At 44.5% G+C, this 16,290-nt stretch overlaps 1 protein-coding gene across 15 annotated transcripts in view; it reads left to right on the top strand.

Moving 5' to 3' along the window:
* NFIA (nuclear factor I A) overlaps positions 1-16,290 on the top strand; it is a 233,890-nt gene that overhangs the window by 141,049 nt on the left and 76,551 nt on the right. For all 15 annotated transcript variants that reach the window (XM_042873513.1, XM_042873516.1, XM_042873501.1 and 12 more), the window contains exon 4: positions 9,174-9,248. In XM_042873513.1, coding sequence (XP_042729447.1) covers positions 9,174-9,248 — 75 coding nt within the window. The remainder of the gene's footprint in view (positions 1-9,173; positions 9,249-16,290) is intronic.

Below are 16,290 nucleotides of genomic sequence, written 5' to 3' on the forward strand. Positions count from 1 at the left end.
AGAACACGATGTTACTGGAAAAAAAAGATCCACTCTGAGAAACAGGCAGGTGACACAGTTGAGTCAGCAGCTTGCAACAGTGACACAGGCTTACGTTCATGAAAATCCCCACTGAACTCTTGTCTTCTGCATGAGTCTATCTCTGCTGTAAAAGCTGCTGCTGCAGAAGTGCCCCAGTTCTCGTGTTCTCTTGGTACTGCTTAGCAGAAATCTTCCCGCTACGCTTACGAAGAGGGAGATTCCTCGGCTCAAAAGTTGTAATAGGCACAAAACTTTCCTCTTCCATGAGTGAGTTGCCGTGTAGATGCTAGGGACTGCTGGTACTTGCTGGGGGAAGTGATAAACGTGGAAAAATAACAGGCCCTGTGGAAACCAGGCAACCCTACCTCCCGTCCAAGGGTTTAATCACTGAAGTCGCAGCATTTCCCCGTGCAGAAGCATCTCAGCATTCATACATAGGTGGAGAGCACCTCATGCTGTGCTTGAAATATCAACTGGATTTGAGAGAAGGCTTTGTGCTTTCCTACGGACCTTTCTTAGCCTCCTGCAGATGGTCCCATTGCTGAGAGGCGACATGCCTTGTGAGACATGGAGTCCTCCATGCTGCTTGCCATACTGCCCTAATCCCGCATTCCACCCATAAAGGACTTCGCTCCTTAAGCCTTCACCCTCTTTCTCCTAAATATTAAAATTATTTTCCTGAGTGTCATACCGTATTAAAGCAGAATGAAAATGGGTTTAACAATTGCTGGCATGGGGCTTCTGTACAGCATGTGTGTCACAAATCATGTCACTTTTCAGCAATAGGGCTGCTGCCAGCGGGAGGCTCAGAAATGCTCATGTTAATCAAAAATTTTAATTTCAAATCAAATTGACAGTTTACACATGGTGAGAAATGCTTCTCACCATGTGATATTTCAGTATGCTACACTGGGCAAAATGGGTGCACTTTCCTGTTAAGAATTTTGACTGCTGTATCTGCAAATTTATGGGTTTCAGCGTATTGGGTATGGTGAGTGGTTGATCTAAGGGAGCCCCTTGGAGAATAGGAGACAGAAGGGTTTTCATGCAGCCTGGCACTGGTGAGCCGCTGCTGGCACATGCTGCTGGAGAAATGACAGGTATTCAATAAACATCACTATGGTTAAGAGGGAGATTTAAGGGAGGGAAGGGCTGCGGTGCTATAAACAGGATTTGAAACAAATGCGCTTATTTCAGTCCGTGATTAGTCTGAATACCCAAGTATTCCACACCAGTTTTTAGATATCTTTACATTTATTGTCACCCTGACGTTTTACTCAGCATCAACAGCAGTAGTTGCAGTATTAATGCTCTAGAACAAATTCTCATTTGAACTAGCACAAAAGCGAGCACGCATTGCACTGTTATGCCATACGTGACATGGCACTCATCCTTTGGTGTGAAGAGCTGCGGGTTGTGCTTGGGGCATGTGCTCACAGCATTGTCTCCTACAAACCCTCACTTCTGTGAGCAGCTCCCTGCAAATCCACGGACAGAACCTGGCTGGGAAAACTGCAGCTGATGCTTGGGTGGGAGCAAGAGGAGTGAGGACAGGGAACAGAGCACGTGCAGTCATTGGTCTTGGAATTGGGGCTGATGTGAAAACATCAAGAGAAATAACTCTGTATTATTATTTCGAGGAGGCAAGCCTTTCTTTTTATTACTCTTTTTGTTATTGGATGCCATAAATATTCCATAATGATCATCCCAGTTAGATCTCATCTCTCTTACTTCGGAAGGCTTTTGAAGAGCACATTATTATAAAAGCTGCCAAATGGGTATGACCATTTGTAATGATTTTTCTTCTTTTCTTTAATATTTGCTTTTTGGATTGAAGACCTGAAACAGAAATATGCTAATTTAAGACATCTGTTGTTTTTCAAACTATAGGCCCCTATCGGTATTAATGCAGTTAGTTTATTTATCAGATTGAGTATATGGTGGAGATAGAGATTCTTAGTTTTTATCGTTACATCAAAAAATTGCATTTAACTGACTTCTCACCCAGATGAGTTTCGAAAAGTACCCTACGATGTTAGGAGTCATCAGAAATGAAAACCACACCACATCTCATCGATCTTGGAAAGATTTCCATTGTGCAAGGTCCTTAAACATGAACTTGAAGGGCTTTCAGTGTTTCAAGACCATTATCTTCCAGGGATAAGAGCTATCCTTGTGTCCTCTGCTTGGGCAAAGCCTGACATGATTGATTCCAATCTGTGATCGGTTCATTAAGAGTAATAAGTTGCCATTAATTCCAGTATCTCTGTACTTAGATATAAAATGAGCTGCTTCTCCTAAGAGCTGAGGCTGCTGTAGACCCGTGCAGGTGGTGCTGGTGACACAGCCAGGCTGGCACCACGTTTGCTCAGGTCCGCCTTTATTAATTTGCAGCCCAGATGACACATACTGAAATAATAATGAGGTGGTGCTATTATTAAGGATTCCAAAATGCCGTGAGCGTGAAAGGCTGTGCACAGTGAGACGCTGCACGTGGGTTCCCCTTCTCATCCGTAACACCCATCCTTACGTGCGGGTCGACCCGGTGCAGGCATTGCACAGCATGCAGACCGAGCAGGGCTGAGCAGCAGCACCAGGCAGAGGAAGCCAGCAGCAGCTCCCAGTCTTCCTGTCTGCTACATACAGACCATTTATCTTTTTTTTTTTTAAAAAAAAAAGGCAAATAATTTAGCAGTGGTTTTGCATACTGTGAAGGGTTAACAAAACTTTCATTATCACACTCTATTAAGCCAGGACCAGGAAACAATTTCTAATCAACACTCTGATCTGGGCAGGGATTGTGCAGTCTTTTGTAGGAGGCCTCAGATCTGTGTTCTCTATTCTCACATGCTCACTTCCAGCTGTTGTCATTGAAATCCCACATAATCTCCCCGGGTCAAAGGGCAGTCATCCATGACTGCCGCTGTTAGGAGGTTATGCTGATTTCTGTTGTCAAATATTGGCCCTTTTCTCTTTCAATCACTCCCATTCTACTTTTTTTAACAAGAAAGATCCAGCCTAGAATTGTATTACATGACTTTAAAGTCTTAAAAGTGTTCCTCTATTGTACTGACACGACATGCCCTGGACGGTCTAATCCATTCTGCCATGGCCACAAAGAAAGTTCTGGTGCTTCCTAAATCCTCTGCCAGCACCAGGTAGGTGAGCTGGGGAGAACAGAGCCGGCGTGCCGAGAGGGCTGGTTATTTCCTGGGAAAATGTGTCATTTGTCCAAGGTCAGCTGTTGCTGTGGCGTTAAAATTAAATCAGAAATAACAAGCTGAAATACAAGTGGGAGTGTTTGATGGGGAAGAAAGAGGGGTTTCAGATCCACCATTAGTGTATTATGTCGTGCTTAACTCTTCTACGAAAAGTCCATGTATTAAAAATGTAGTATAATCTACCACTAAAGGTTTGTCCTGTACTAATTTGAGGAACGTATTTGCTACAAAGCCATTAAATGAGGCTCTTATGCCGGCTCTGGAGCTCTACATATGGGAGAGATCTCTATCTGTTAGCAAATGCAGATTTGGTTACAGCTACCTTTCGTACCACGGGTGCCGCTTCCATCTGAGCCGGATGGGTGAGAGCTCAGACCGAGCCCTGCAGGCTTCAGTCCCCCGCAGCGTTTCGAATACAGAACAAACAGCACAAATGCTTGGGCTGCTCACTGCTGGGGTGCCCCCAGCCCCTCCACCTGCCCTGCAGGGAGCAGGGAGATGGATGCATGCAAGAATGTGTGTGTGCACATGGGCATATCCCAAAGTGAGTGCATCCTGCTCCCTGGGTGTGCACATGGACACCTCGCCATGCCCAGGGCTGTGCTTCTTGAAGGAGTGCAGACCCTGTGGCTGCAGTGGCCTGGTCAGCCCATGCTTAATGAACTCTCCTCCCAATTAAACAGAGTATCAATGTTACGAAGGCCTTGATCGACGTATATATATTCTGTCTTTTGCTGTCTGCTGCGGAATGCAGATTAGGACTGTCACTCACACACTCCTCCCCAGTGCTGCTGTGGAAGAACTGATCTTCTGGGACTCCTCGGGGTGATCCAGGTTCCCTCTGATAACGTCCTCTGTCTCAAGGCCTGCGTGTGCTGTGTGATACAGACATTAATTTTCTAATCAATACTATTGCTCCACATTGTTTGTGAAACATGGGATTATCTAGATAGAGGATAAAACCAAAAGGAATCGAGTTGCACTTTGAGCAGAGAGGGCTTTTCCTTTAATCAGGCATTTGGTTAAGATAATAGGCTTGAGTCTCTAATTGATTATTACTATTTTAAGGTTTTAAGATGGCTTCGTATCTTGAGATGCCAAACGTAAAAAGGCTTTAGAAATTGTTTTGCTGCTGGTTTGGGGAACTTGTCGTGTAATTTCGAACTACTGACAATGAATTGCTTTCCCAAAAAGCCGTTCTCCAAAGCTTTGTGCGTTGTTCTTTGGACTGTAGAGGAAGAGGAGTGACGGGATTTGGACTTTTTCATTTTCCAAGGCTTAGCCTTTCCCCATTATTCTTTAATTTCGGGTTTCTGGAAACCAGCTGTATCTCTCTTTAGAAAATACCTTGCATATTTATGGTGCCATCTGACTGTTTTGTAATGAAAATAATATTGTGGGATTACACAAAGAGACCTGCTGATTAAATAACAATAATACCTTGAGCACCTTGAAAACATCTTCTGATATTCAATTAAGAAACAATAACGCAGCGAACTTTAACCTGTAGACCATATTCAGACCTTCTACATAAAAGTAATTGCATCAGTCATGATTTTCTCAAGCTATAACACAAGCTCTTGATTGGTCGATCAACGTCTGAGACTCCTTTTTGCAGCATTAATTGGGAAGGCAGACAATACTCTCCCTGTAAACTAGATTTTAGGACGAAGGTTAGTTGCCTTTGTACACGTTTACTCATTGAAATAGGAATGTTTGCTTAATAATTCAAAACAAATAGCATTAGACAACAAGTCCTAATCCTGATGTCTCCTCTGCCAGAGTAAATTAGGAGAAAATTAGGTGAAACTTCATTTGATCAGTGTGGAAGGACTTGTTTAAAATTTCTTTGAGATCAGAATTAGGCTCCATCAATTCAAGCCTTTTCTTCTGGCTCTTTTACTGGGATCTAAAAGAATATGTAAATCGCATTATGAATTTTCTTCCCAATTAAAGCAGTCATCAAGCTGTATAAAGATGGCTTTCATGTTTTACTTGCTACGACTGTGTTGTATGGTATTTGTACACTATATCAAATGTGTTCTTGGGTAGTGCCGTGTGCCTGTTAGCCGGTATCCCGATCTGCTTGACTCAGCTTGGTCTTGGGGGACTGGATTTTTTGCCCCGGCTTTTTCTTGGGCAAAAGAAAAAACCCATCCTCAGGAGCCAAAGTGAGGTCTTGTGTGATGACGTAACTCCTGCGGGACAAGACTAGAGTTGAAAGCAAAGATTCAACGATATCCTAAAGTACCCGCCTGGCTTTGTCAGCCCATCTTTCTTTGTCAGCCCAGATAAGCTCGTGCTTTAGTCAAACACGGGAATAAAATGAAGCGCATGCTGCAGCTGCTTTGCTGAGTCAGGGCTGCCTCGGCTACCCAGGTGTCTTAATTTATACCCAGAATTTCAGTGAATGGGCTCTGGTAGTTTGTTATAACGTGAGTTAAAATTCTCTCAGCCTCATTTTGAACACCTGCTCTCCTACCAAAACGTGACTGCCACACAAAACTGTAGAGATAACCAGATCACATGCAGCAATTTCCACATCCTATCTTTGGGATATTTAGTAAAGTATCACCGTGCACACTTTCCAGTAAAGTGCTGTATGAGAAGTAAATCTTGCAAGCTTTCAAGATGTTTAATCATCTTTTCAGTAAAGGAGCTCTTTAGTGCTCACATCTGCATATGTAATTGCTTGACTTTACCTATATTTTTTTCACTCAGAGTGAAGTAGCACAAGCAAATTGATATGGATTTGCATTTTGACCTTTGTTAATAGGTGCAGAATGTTTTCTTTCCATATTTTGTCAATCCTGCTAGCACCTAGCCGTTCTTCTTTGACTTGTCTAGCTTCTTTATCACGATTCTCTCGTTCTCTTCTTGCACTGTTATCTCTGCTCAGCAAAACCTGCAGTCTCAGGCCTGGATTTTGCAATCTGAGCCATACAGACAAATCTTTAAACTTTCATGGAGTTCTACCGAACTGCAAATTCAGAGAGCAACCATCCATCAGAATGAGTTCAAGACACAGCTCTTAACCAAGGGCATCGCTTCTGTGGGTACCAAGGCATTATAAATGATTGGCAAAATGAGTCCCTGATTTCCTAATGTTTATAAGTAAACAGCAAGTGGCAGAATTGTGAAATTCACCTTTCATTTGTGAAATGTTTATTTTCAGCACTGACGGATGAAAATCTAACCACTCTAGTTAGCTGCTGTTGTTTAATGATTGCTATTGCGTGAGCGCACATAAGAAATGTTCCTACAGAAATAAGCAGACATTTTTGGTATACTCAGCAAAATCAGATGTTATGAATAATAGGAGTTACCAGGTCCAAGCTAACTTAATCAATTTTTCTCATACACAGGGGGGCCCTGAGAGGTGGAGTGTATTGAAAGCCGTTCTGCTGCATTTTCACGTCTGGTTTTGCCTGGGCTTGCTAAATTCAGGTGGTGGGGGTAGCCATGCCACAGTTTTCACTGCACAATTACAAAGGGCTCTGGGCTTTCCCTTTAAAAATAAGCCAGCGGACTTATCGTAGCTGGGATTTATTTCTACCTATTTAAATCTCACCTTCACTCGTCGTGTGCTAGGAACCTGCCTGGGAGATGCAGCTGAAAGTGGACACCGGAGCAGGGCCAGTATGGTACATGGTGCAAAAAACAACACGTGACAGATGTTCGTAGTACTGCTGAATGCACTTCTGGAAGTTGCTCAGATACCGTCATGATGAGCACAGTGTGAGAAGTTACATAGCATAGACTGGCTTCCCTGCGAAGGGCTCTGCGGAGTAGTAAGCGTCCTGGCCCCCATCCAGCAAGGCACTTAAGCATATGCTTAATTTTAGGCACATGAGTGGTTTCAGTGAAGACCTAAGAGAATTATTTTTAATTCACAGATCATTTAATTCAATAGGCAGGTCTGCTGCAGCATATGAAAAGTAGGTCTTCATATTAAAAATACTCGGGAAATTGTCAATGAGCAAACATTGTGTAGGGCCAGCAACCGTCTCTAAAAAGCAGAATGATGTAGTCATCACCTTTATTGCAGCAAAATACAAAGCAGATGAGGCAAAGGCATTTACAATTATCCGAGAGCTCTTTCTAAGTGGAAAATAAGGAAAAATAAAAACTTGTAGGAGCATTTTCTCATTTGAAGTAGGGAAAAAATTTATTCTCTTGCTGTAAATAAAAACCTTGTTTGCAGATTGAGGAATTTGTTTGTGTTGAATTTCGGCATCAATTTCAATATTTTATAGTACATTTATCTACAGCTGGAGCATGACAGATTTGTGTATATTTATATGTTTGTGTACATAATACATATGTATATACACATACACAAGGATGCCCAGAGATATACATATACACAGTCTGAGAACTCATCATTATTGCTGAAGTATAAAAATGCGCCTGATGCAGAAACTTGTCTTAAGTCTGTTAGCTTAGCAACTGCGTTCAGCTGGCACCGAGGAGCCACTCGGAAGCAGGGCAGGGTCTGTCTGCCAGGGTGCAGATTTACTGGGGGCTGGGAGAGCTGCTGACCTCCCCAGGGCCTTCCTGAGCCTCTTCCTGACCCCAGCCCATCACCCTCTGCAGTCCCACATGCAAAGTGCCTTCCTCGTGCTTCACGTTCTGCAAGAGGAAATGGCAGTGAGATGTGCTTCTTTGGAAACAACCCCAAAAGAAAAGCAAAGAGCAAACCAGCATTAGTGCCACGGCTCGGGTTGGTCTGAGGAGGTGGGCAGGTATCGCTGCACGGCGCGATGTACTGAACGTAGGGAAATCCTGCTGCATCTGACAAACAATTAACAATGGAGCAGATGGTGCCCCTGCAAAACATTCAATAATATATGTGTGCTTGTTGTGGAATCAGTGACTCTAAGTAGGACAACCTTAAAAGGTATGCCACTTATCCCGCGGGCAAGCAGGACTTTACAGTCCTTTTAATAATCTCTTTATCCTGTGATTTCTCCTCTGACCCTGATTTCAAAAGCAGGAGGTCAGCCTGGCCCTGCCACAGCCTCTCATCGAGGTCCAGCGACGCCCCACGTGAGCCACCGCAGCCCACTCACACGCCTACCCTGGGCAGCAGCCTGGAAGCTGCTCCTTTTGTCATTGATCATAGCCGTGAAAATTAAATGAACATTTGGTGGTAGACATGTTTTCAGAGAAAAAGGAAAATAGTGTTATGCAAAGTGTAATAACATTTTGATACCGAACGGAGAAGCATTCCTTGCACAGGGGGGGCGAGCGTGGATGGGTGCACCCCGGTTCCTGAAGGCAGTCCCGAGTTTCAGCTTAATGCTTTTCCTAGGCAGAGATTTGTTTTCCTCTTTTTTTTTCTTTTTTTTTTTTTTTTTTTTAATGAAAGCCTGTTTTAAATGTTGGGTTTTCTTGACAGGAAGGCACTCGTTTAATTTTTTTCACCAGCCTCTTTTTTAAGATTTCCCCAGTGTAACCTCAGAAAATGAAGAGTACATCTTTAAATCTTGTTTTGTTTGAATGAATGGGTAGATAATCCTGATCAGATGTTTCTTTAGAGAATAATGTTTAAAACGATTATGGAACTTAGCTGTCCTGTCTGTTTCCTAGGTACAGTATTTTCAATTCTATTGTGAAGTCATTAGGGGTCATCCGAGGTAACCGTTTATTAAAATAGTCCTCTTTTGTTTCAGATTTCCTGTTGAGATGCTTTAGCATGTAAAAATCTCCCTGCTGATGTGTCATGTTAGCTTTCCTAACCTCTAGATAGAAACCACAAAGCAGCCTACGTAGCTGTATGACTAGTTACCCACCTACATAAACAATAATTACTGCTAAGTGGGAAATTAGATGTCACATTTTAAGTGTAAATGCAAGCAAAGTATTTGAGAATACTGTCATTAAATGCTTGAAGCTAATCGCAGTTCTCTCACTCTGTTTGTTTTGTAGGACATTTGGGCTTCCAGGACAGTTTTGTCACATCAGGTGTTTTCAGTGTGACCGAGCTAGTAAGAGTCTCACAAAGTAAGTATCATCTGGTGGCTGTGTGGTGTGGTTTCTGCAATCCCAGTTTTCTTCTCTGGTTCTTTATCATGTCCCTTCCCCAATTCAGAAACAGTGTCAAAAACTGGGAGTCCCTTCTCCCTGCTTCTCTCTGGGGGACGCTGTTTATGTGCTATATCTTTTAATGTGGGAAAATAAAAGCTTATAGATGAAGAAGTAAATTGAAAAAAAAAAAAAGAAGTGCTGCAAACTTGCATGTGCGAGTTGATAAGCTTATCTGGTACTCAGATGAAAATGGGCGGCCTCTGTGTAAGAGTGCAGAGATATGGCTGCAGAGGTCAGCTTGCTGGTGGGCCTCCTAGGGGATCCAAAGACTCTGCTTTCACCAAACCTGATCATTAGTGTGCTTCAGCCAGGAATTTTCCATGCCACCTGTGTTCATCAATTCCATGTGTCCTGTACACCTGGGAATTAATGAACTTGTAAGTAATGCCAACAACTGTACCATCTGAAGATCTGGGATTTCAGTTGCTTGGGGGCATAGTTCTTTAAGTTCCCAAGGCCCGCCTTTTCCCTTAACTGTATGGAATTCTGCCTTGTAGAAGGGTTTGTTTTTTGACCTTTAAAGAATGCTAATGCCCCCAGCATGAATGACACACTGCAGCATGATCATTACAGGCTTGTCGATACCCACTAACAACAGTGAATTAAGAGTACCTGTCACCACCTTGTTCCATTGATCAAAGGCGCATTGATTGTATTTTGCTATGACATAATCCAGACAGTCCAAGGAGAGAACATGGACAACCTCTTGCAGGGAGACTGCAGCTGAAGCAGGGCTGTGGGTACCAGTCCTCTGGGGATCTTCTCTGCAGCCATGCTGGAGTTTACATTCCCACAATTGCCACTGCTCTAGGAAAGCCACTCAATTGCATGTCCCTTTCTTACCTTAGGTTTGTAACCAATCCATTCAGTACAGCCAGTGATAAAAATGATTCTCCTAGATAGCAGGAATAGTTGAATATACAGCTCTGAACGCTGAAAACTAACTGGCACAACCCCAGCAAAGAAGCTGTGGTTTTGACTCAGAACACTGAGTTTCTGTAAGGATTTTCCTGTTTTATTTCCTCTTTTGGAAAGGCTTGCACTCCCTTGTAAACTGGCTTTGTAGTCAGAAATAGGAAGCTGCAAGAAAAGCATGAACAGTGGGAGATATGTGGGTGTGAGAGGTATATGGACAGGAGAGAGAGAGCGAGTAAAATGTGAAGCAGTTATTTCTTCTGAGTTCCCTTCCCTGAGAACTGGTGGGAGTTTTGTTGGAAGAACGAAGTCGGGAGGACTCAGAAGTTTGTAAATAGTTCACTTGCTGAAGTGCTCAAAAGGGGGGCTTTGACATCTAACTTGCTGCACTATATGCACTACCTTGCTGGTACCTGCAGCCATGGTGGACAAAGCCATGTTCTCTCCAGTCTTTGAATGCCTTCCTGTCGTGTCACATTACTCCAGTGTGACAACACAAGGCTTTTGAAGCCCAAAGGATTCTTCCTCCCCCCCTGCAAGGCATCCCACTTCACCACAATCTTATCTTCACCGTAGGGGCACTACACAACAGAACTGCCTCTGGACTCTGTCAGCCGTGCTTCATGTGTACAGAGGACAGGGCTGCTAGAAAAGTGCACTGCTTCAGGACTTACAGCCATCCCAGCCCCCCAGCGAGTTTGGCACTGACCTCACGAGAGTCATGTTTCCTGCTTATTAGTTTTCCAAGATATTTTATTGTAACTAAACTAAAACATCATGCATCAAAAATCCTAGCATTCAACATCTTTTGCAAACAAAGTATGAACTGTGTCTGAGACATTCCCTCTGCTTTCCATTGAAATGTACCACCTCCAACGCACTGGGCAACTGCACACAGAAAGAGCAGGGCAGGCACGAGCTTCCTCTAAAATAAAAAGGGGTGATGGTAGTCAAAATAAAAAGATGAGCTCTTGTCTGCCCCAGGAATGGGGGTTTGCACTCTTTTTCGTGGGCTCTTCAATAATCCTGGGAGGTCAAGGCCTCTGTCTTATACCCTGTCCACAAGCCAGCACCTCTACCAAAAATAGTGTCCCTAAAGCATATCGGGATAGCACTTCAGAACTGACTCGGAGGGAAGAATGCCAGCAACTGATTTAGCTGCACTGCTTTTGATAGCACCCTGGATTTTCCTTGGAGATGCCCCAGACATGTACTGACCAGCCTTGTTTACTTTGTGAGGTCTGAGAAGTCCACAGACTGACATACCATGGCTACCCAGTAGGATATGTTTAGTTGTAGAGTCTAGCAACAAATTCCCAACGAAGTCAGTATGAATTTGCATGCTGATATTCAAAGAATAATTTAACATAATGGAGCAACAAAGTAATTGCTGCATATTTGCCTAAATTGGCATGTAAGGGCTTTTAAAGAGTGTGCTTTTCAATATAACTCTTGCTGGGTGGTTTATGTATTCCCATGTCTTCATTTGAGACCAGTTCATGAGTCATGCTGGGGAGCTCAGCTTATGAGCAGCCATTATCCAGACCCACCGGCAGCTATTAAACCTGTAGTTTGAGAAATCGGAACGTCCTCAGTCCATTCCCTTGGCTTTTACTTTGAAGAAGTCCTTGCATCTTTAAAACCATCTTGGCTAGGGAAGCAACAAACCTGCCTGTCCATAGCAGCCCTCATGTTTAGCCTCTGCTGTCTTCTTGTCTGCTCCTCCTTTGCTTTCCAGAGGTGCGTGCCTGACATTATTCTTTCCATGCTTGCTTTCGATAATATAATGATAGAAACATGTGATTTCTCATGGTTTTAACTGGCCTGTGGCTTGCTGCTGCTATCTAAAGTTTCTCTTGGGAAATATTATTGGCAGCAATTTATGCACCAGGTTTATTTAGTGAGTTCTCAGAGTTGAGCATGGCATGGAGTCTCAAGTAGTAGGCAGTTGTCTCAGTCATGCAAATCTGGGGAATTAATTAATCAAGTGAAAGGTCAGCTGTTACCATTGTCTATCTTATCCATCAGTGCTGATCGTCACACTTTCTGTGAGCTATTGAACCAGTCTAGACTGCTTTGGTAACAGAAGCCTGCTTTCTTCAGTCCTGGAGCTGGAGATTTTCTTTCGACATGATATCCAGCTACTGAATCTTGCAGAGCCCGATAGAACAGAGAAAGTAGATCATTCATGTTCATCTGAAAAGCAGCTTGTTCTCTCTCCATCCGATCTGCTGTGGATGTTGCAGACCAAGCTGTCAGCTCTCTTACATTATTAGCAGACAGAAGGTGTGAGCAGCTTTGGAGGTGTTGTCAGTCCACCCCAGATACACTTCATATAATGGAGAAATTCGTTCTCCCATCTCTAGAGAGGCTGACACCAACATTCTCAGAAACAGAAGAGTTGAAGATGTTCATCTGTGTGGACTCAGCCGCCCGTTGTCGACCAAGCAAACCCTGTGTGCCCTACATAGGAAAATACCTGCATGGAAAGGCCCTCTGTGAGAGGTGCCGACTGGGAACTTGGTTGCTGCTATTGGCTTATGGTCCCGTTGGGTGGGAGCCCATGCTTGGCAGAGGCTGGGGGGCCGGGGCAGGGTTAGTCCCGGTTAGACTGAGTCTGCACTATGTGCTCTTGTGCAGAGAGCTGCTGGGAAGATCTCCTCCCTTGGAGGTCCTTCAGGCAGCCAGATAAACTGCGCTGCCCAGGATGTGAAGAAAGATTTAGGATTTATGAACATTCGCTAGAGCCAAATGAAACATATTTGTTTTGTGCTGTGTTATTTGTCAAAATGACATCATTCCTCATGCTGATAAACAAGGGAATTCTAACTGCACCCTGGACTGAAAATGCCACGCTTTGAGTTTTAAGGCGTTAGCTGCGAGCAGTGAGGAGCTGCACAGAGCAAGTGGGGTGACTCCTACTCCCTGTCATGAGCCAGGGAAACCACAAGCACGCAATCGTACATGCAAGTTGCTTACCACTTCTGTATAAACACAGAAATGGTTCTGCTAATTATCCTTGGAGGTTATGCTAATTCCGCAGGTAAGAGGTGATTTTGTGGCAGGGGCATTTTGAGGATCCGGGGATCCTGCAGCAGCGAGGCTGCTGGCGCAGCGAGTGCCAGGCTCGAGGCAGCCGTGCTGTGGTTAGCGGCTGCTGCAGCAGAGCCGAGCATTCGCGGAGCGCTGAGCCAGGCCCTGGCAGGCAGCAGGAGGCAGCGAGCTCCCTGGCTGGGTGCTGCTGGCGGGGGCTGAAGCTGGTCTCACTGCCACACGGGCACACGCATGCGAGAAGTGAAAGTAATTGCTGCCACTCCCAGCACTGAGCGTGGGTGCAGCGGAGGAAACACGACTTCCTCCCACCTCTCGTCGAGAGGCCAGGCACAGCCAAAACAAATTGTGGGGAATGTTCTGCCAGCCCCACCACGAGGTGCGGGGTCTGGGCCAGGCAAGGCTGCGAAGGGCTGTGAGGACACTGCTGCCTTCCCACAGCCTGGGAGGGGAGAAACTTTCCTGTGCAGAGATCTCAGTGCTGAGCGCGTGAGGGAAAGCCACGGCATCGTAAAGCAGCTCTCTCCCAACTGCAGCCTGTATGCTTTCTGCTATGCTAAGCATTGCACTAGTGAAGGTTGTTAAAGAAGTCAGCAACACGAAAATTAACATTTAAAAAAGATATTCTGTATTCCTTAGCAAAGCGCTGCTATCCCAAATATTCTATTTGGGCTTGGCTATGAGAGGAAGAAAAAAAGATTATAATAAAAAATAGACTGCAGGCATAGAGCGAACAGTTGCCGTGACCTTGCCTTTTGTATGCCATTACACAATTCAATGGCAGTCCACTCAAACCTTGCTCTCGATCAATATCCTATTAAAGCAGCACAAAAAGTCTCTATAAACTTAGTGGTTAGCTATGTTTATAAATGGAACTCAGCATAATTAGATGGTCAATAGCGGGCTGTACTTGTAATTTTAAAATGAACATCACACATTTCATATCTGTTGTATTCAGCGCAGCCTCTTTGTATCTAATGGCACGGTGTGTAGGAGACAATGCCTTGCACAAAAAAAAAGGGAAAACAGATCCCCTTTCCTCTCTGCATCAGCAGCACCGTGTTTCCCTTTGTTTATGGAGTCACAACACAGGAAAAAGTTTATTAGTCAAATGTCATGTTTCTCCCATTTAACCTTAAACACATTATCACCTCGCTGCAGTGTTACACGTGTAATGATCTTAGTCATATCCCAGCCCCTCATAAAAATAAATACGTAAAGATGGAAAAAAGAGAAGCTAAATATTAACATGACTAAAAGAGAGTGCCATGTTCCAAGGAAGACAAATGCCAGCCTGGCTGGTTTTATTTAGTGGGTTTCCTGTTCTCTAATTTAATAAATTTTTCAAAATAAATATCCCAATTGAGTTAAGTCAGAGGGCTTTTTGTTAATTTCTCTGTTATTTTTCTTGACGTTTCGGGCGAAGATCTGAGCTAACAAGCTGGCAGCGAGGGAAGGGCTGGCAGCAGGGGGGAACGGCAGCCTGGGACTGGGATCGGCCACTGCGGAGCCCCCACAAACCGCCCTATGGGGCGAGCCGGGCCTGCCCTGACACAGGGCCTTCCTGTGGGGCCGGCAGGCTCCCAGCTCTGCACACGTCGGTGGTGCAAAGGGAAAAGGGGTCCTTCCTCCTGCAGCCCCGCCAGGCCGTGGCCCTGGGTCAGGCATGGAGGTGGAGAGCATTGTTTGGACTCGCGACTGAGACTTCTGACATCTTTTCCTGTTTGGGAGATGTTCCTGAGCTATCAGGAGGCTGCTGTACTGCTTGTTAGGACGGAAGGCAGCGCGTTTTGAGTGGCAGTGCAGCAGTGAGCAGAGCGGCCATGCTGCTGAAGTGCAGTGCGGGAGGACTGAGGTGCTGCCCAGCTCCAGGGCTGAAGCCGAGACACAGAGCTCACAGCTTTCAGCCCTCAGCCCTCCAGCACTAAAACCTCTGCAGAGGAGCTCTGCTGCTGTGGGACAGAGGTGGGGTTTGTTTTGTAACCCTCAGGTTGCACGCAGGCTCTTGCATGAGGCAGCATTCAGCCCTTGATAAAGAAAGCATCCTTCCTCATATTTGCTACTTTGTGCGTTAGCAACACTCTGGTTCTACCCCGCAGCTCCTCTGGAGGTACATGTCTCTTCCCTTTAGAGCAAGAGGTTCAGCAGAGATGTCCAGGATTTGGGGAGAGAGGGATAACAGAGGGAGGTGAGAAGAAGCACAGAAGCATTATGCAGATGGCATTTTTACCTCTGTATCTATTTGGAATACAGCTGCCTGAAGTCTTGCAGTGGTTAGGAATGTCACTGTGCCTTTGAAAAAAAAAAAAAAAAAAAAAGGACAGCACCTTGATTTGGTGCTTCCCTTCTTCCATTTGGAAAATAAAGTCTGCTTAACTTGGAATTTGGGCTTTGGTAGGCAGAGGGTGCAGAGGAACCGAGCAGCGAAGTGTTTGCAGAGCAGAAATCTGTTTGGCAAGGAAGTTGCTGAAAACTGTGGAGTAGATGCTGCAGAGAGTACCTTTATGATTGATTTCCGTTCAAGTCAGACTGACTGCAGTGTGGTCATTTTTCTAACCCATAACTGCTCACACTGCAGCAGTCTGCTATCTGCAGGGTGTCTGAATTATAGCAGTCCATGTCCGTGTTACCTTTTACACAAATTACTTACACTGGTTTCTTTTTCCATGCAAATTCATCAGTTTTACAGCCTCTTGTAGCTGCTGTCAGGAAACTGTTGCAGAAAGCACAAATTGATAAAATGAGTTAATTTTACTGCACTTAATTTTTCTTTCTTTTTTGTTAACACACCCTCTCATATACGGTGTACGGGAAGCGTGTGATACTTAAGGAAAGATAACAAAGGGTTCGAGTGTTCTTGTCATAAATTACTTCCCAACTTCGTTCCTTTTAATGGTCATTCCAGATTTTTTCAAGTTTTAATAGCGTTGTGTATTTTCCATCTCATGCTTCTAAAAGTCCGAGGCTATCCAGGCTGTTCCCTTTCTGTCTC

Source organism: Lagopus leucura, unplaced genomic scaffold (assembly GCF_019238085.1).
Source record: "Lagopus leucura isolate 7727_CA_CO unplaced genomic scaffold, USGS_WTPT01 Super-Scaffold_100009, whole genome shotgun sequence".
Taxonomy (NCBI): domain Eukaryota; kingdom Metazoa; phylum Chordata; class Aves; order Galliformes; family Phasianidae; genus Lagopus; species Lagopus leucura.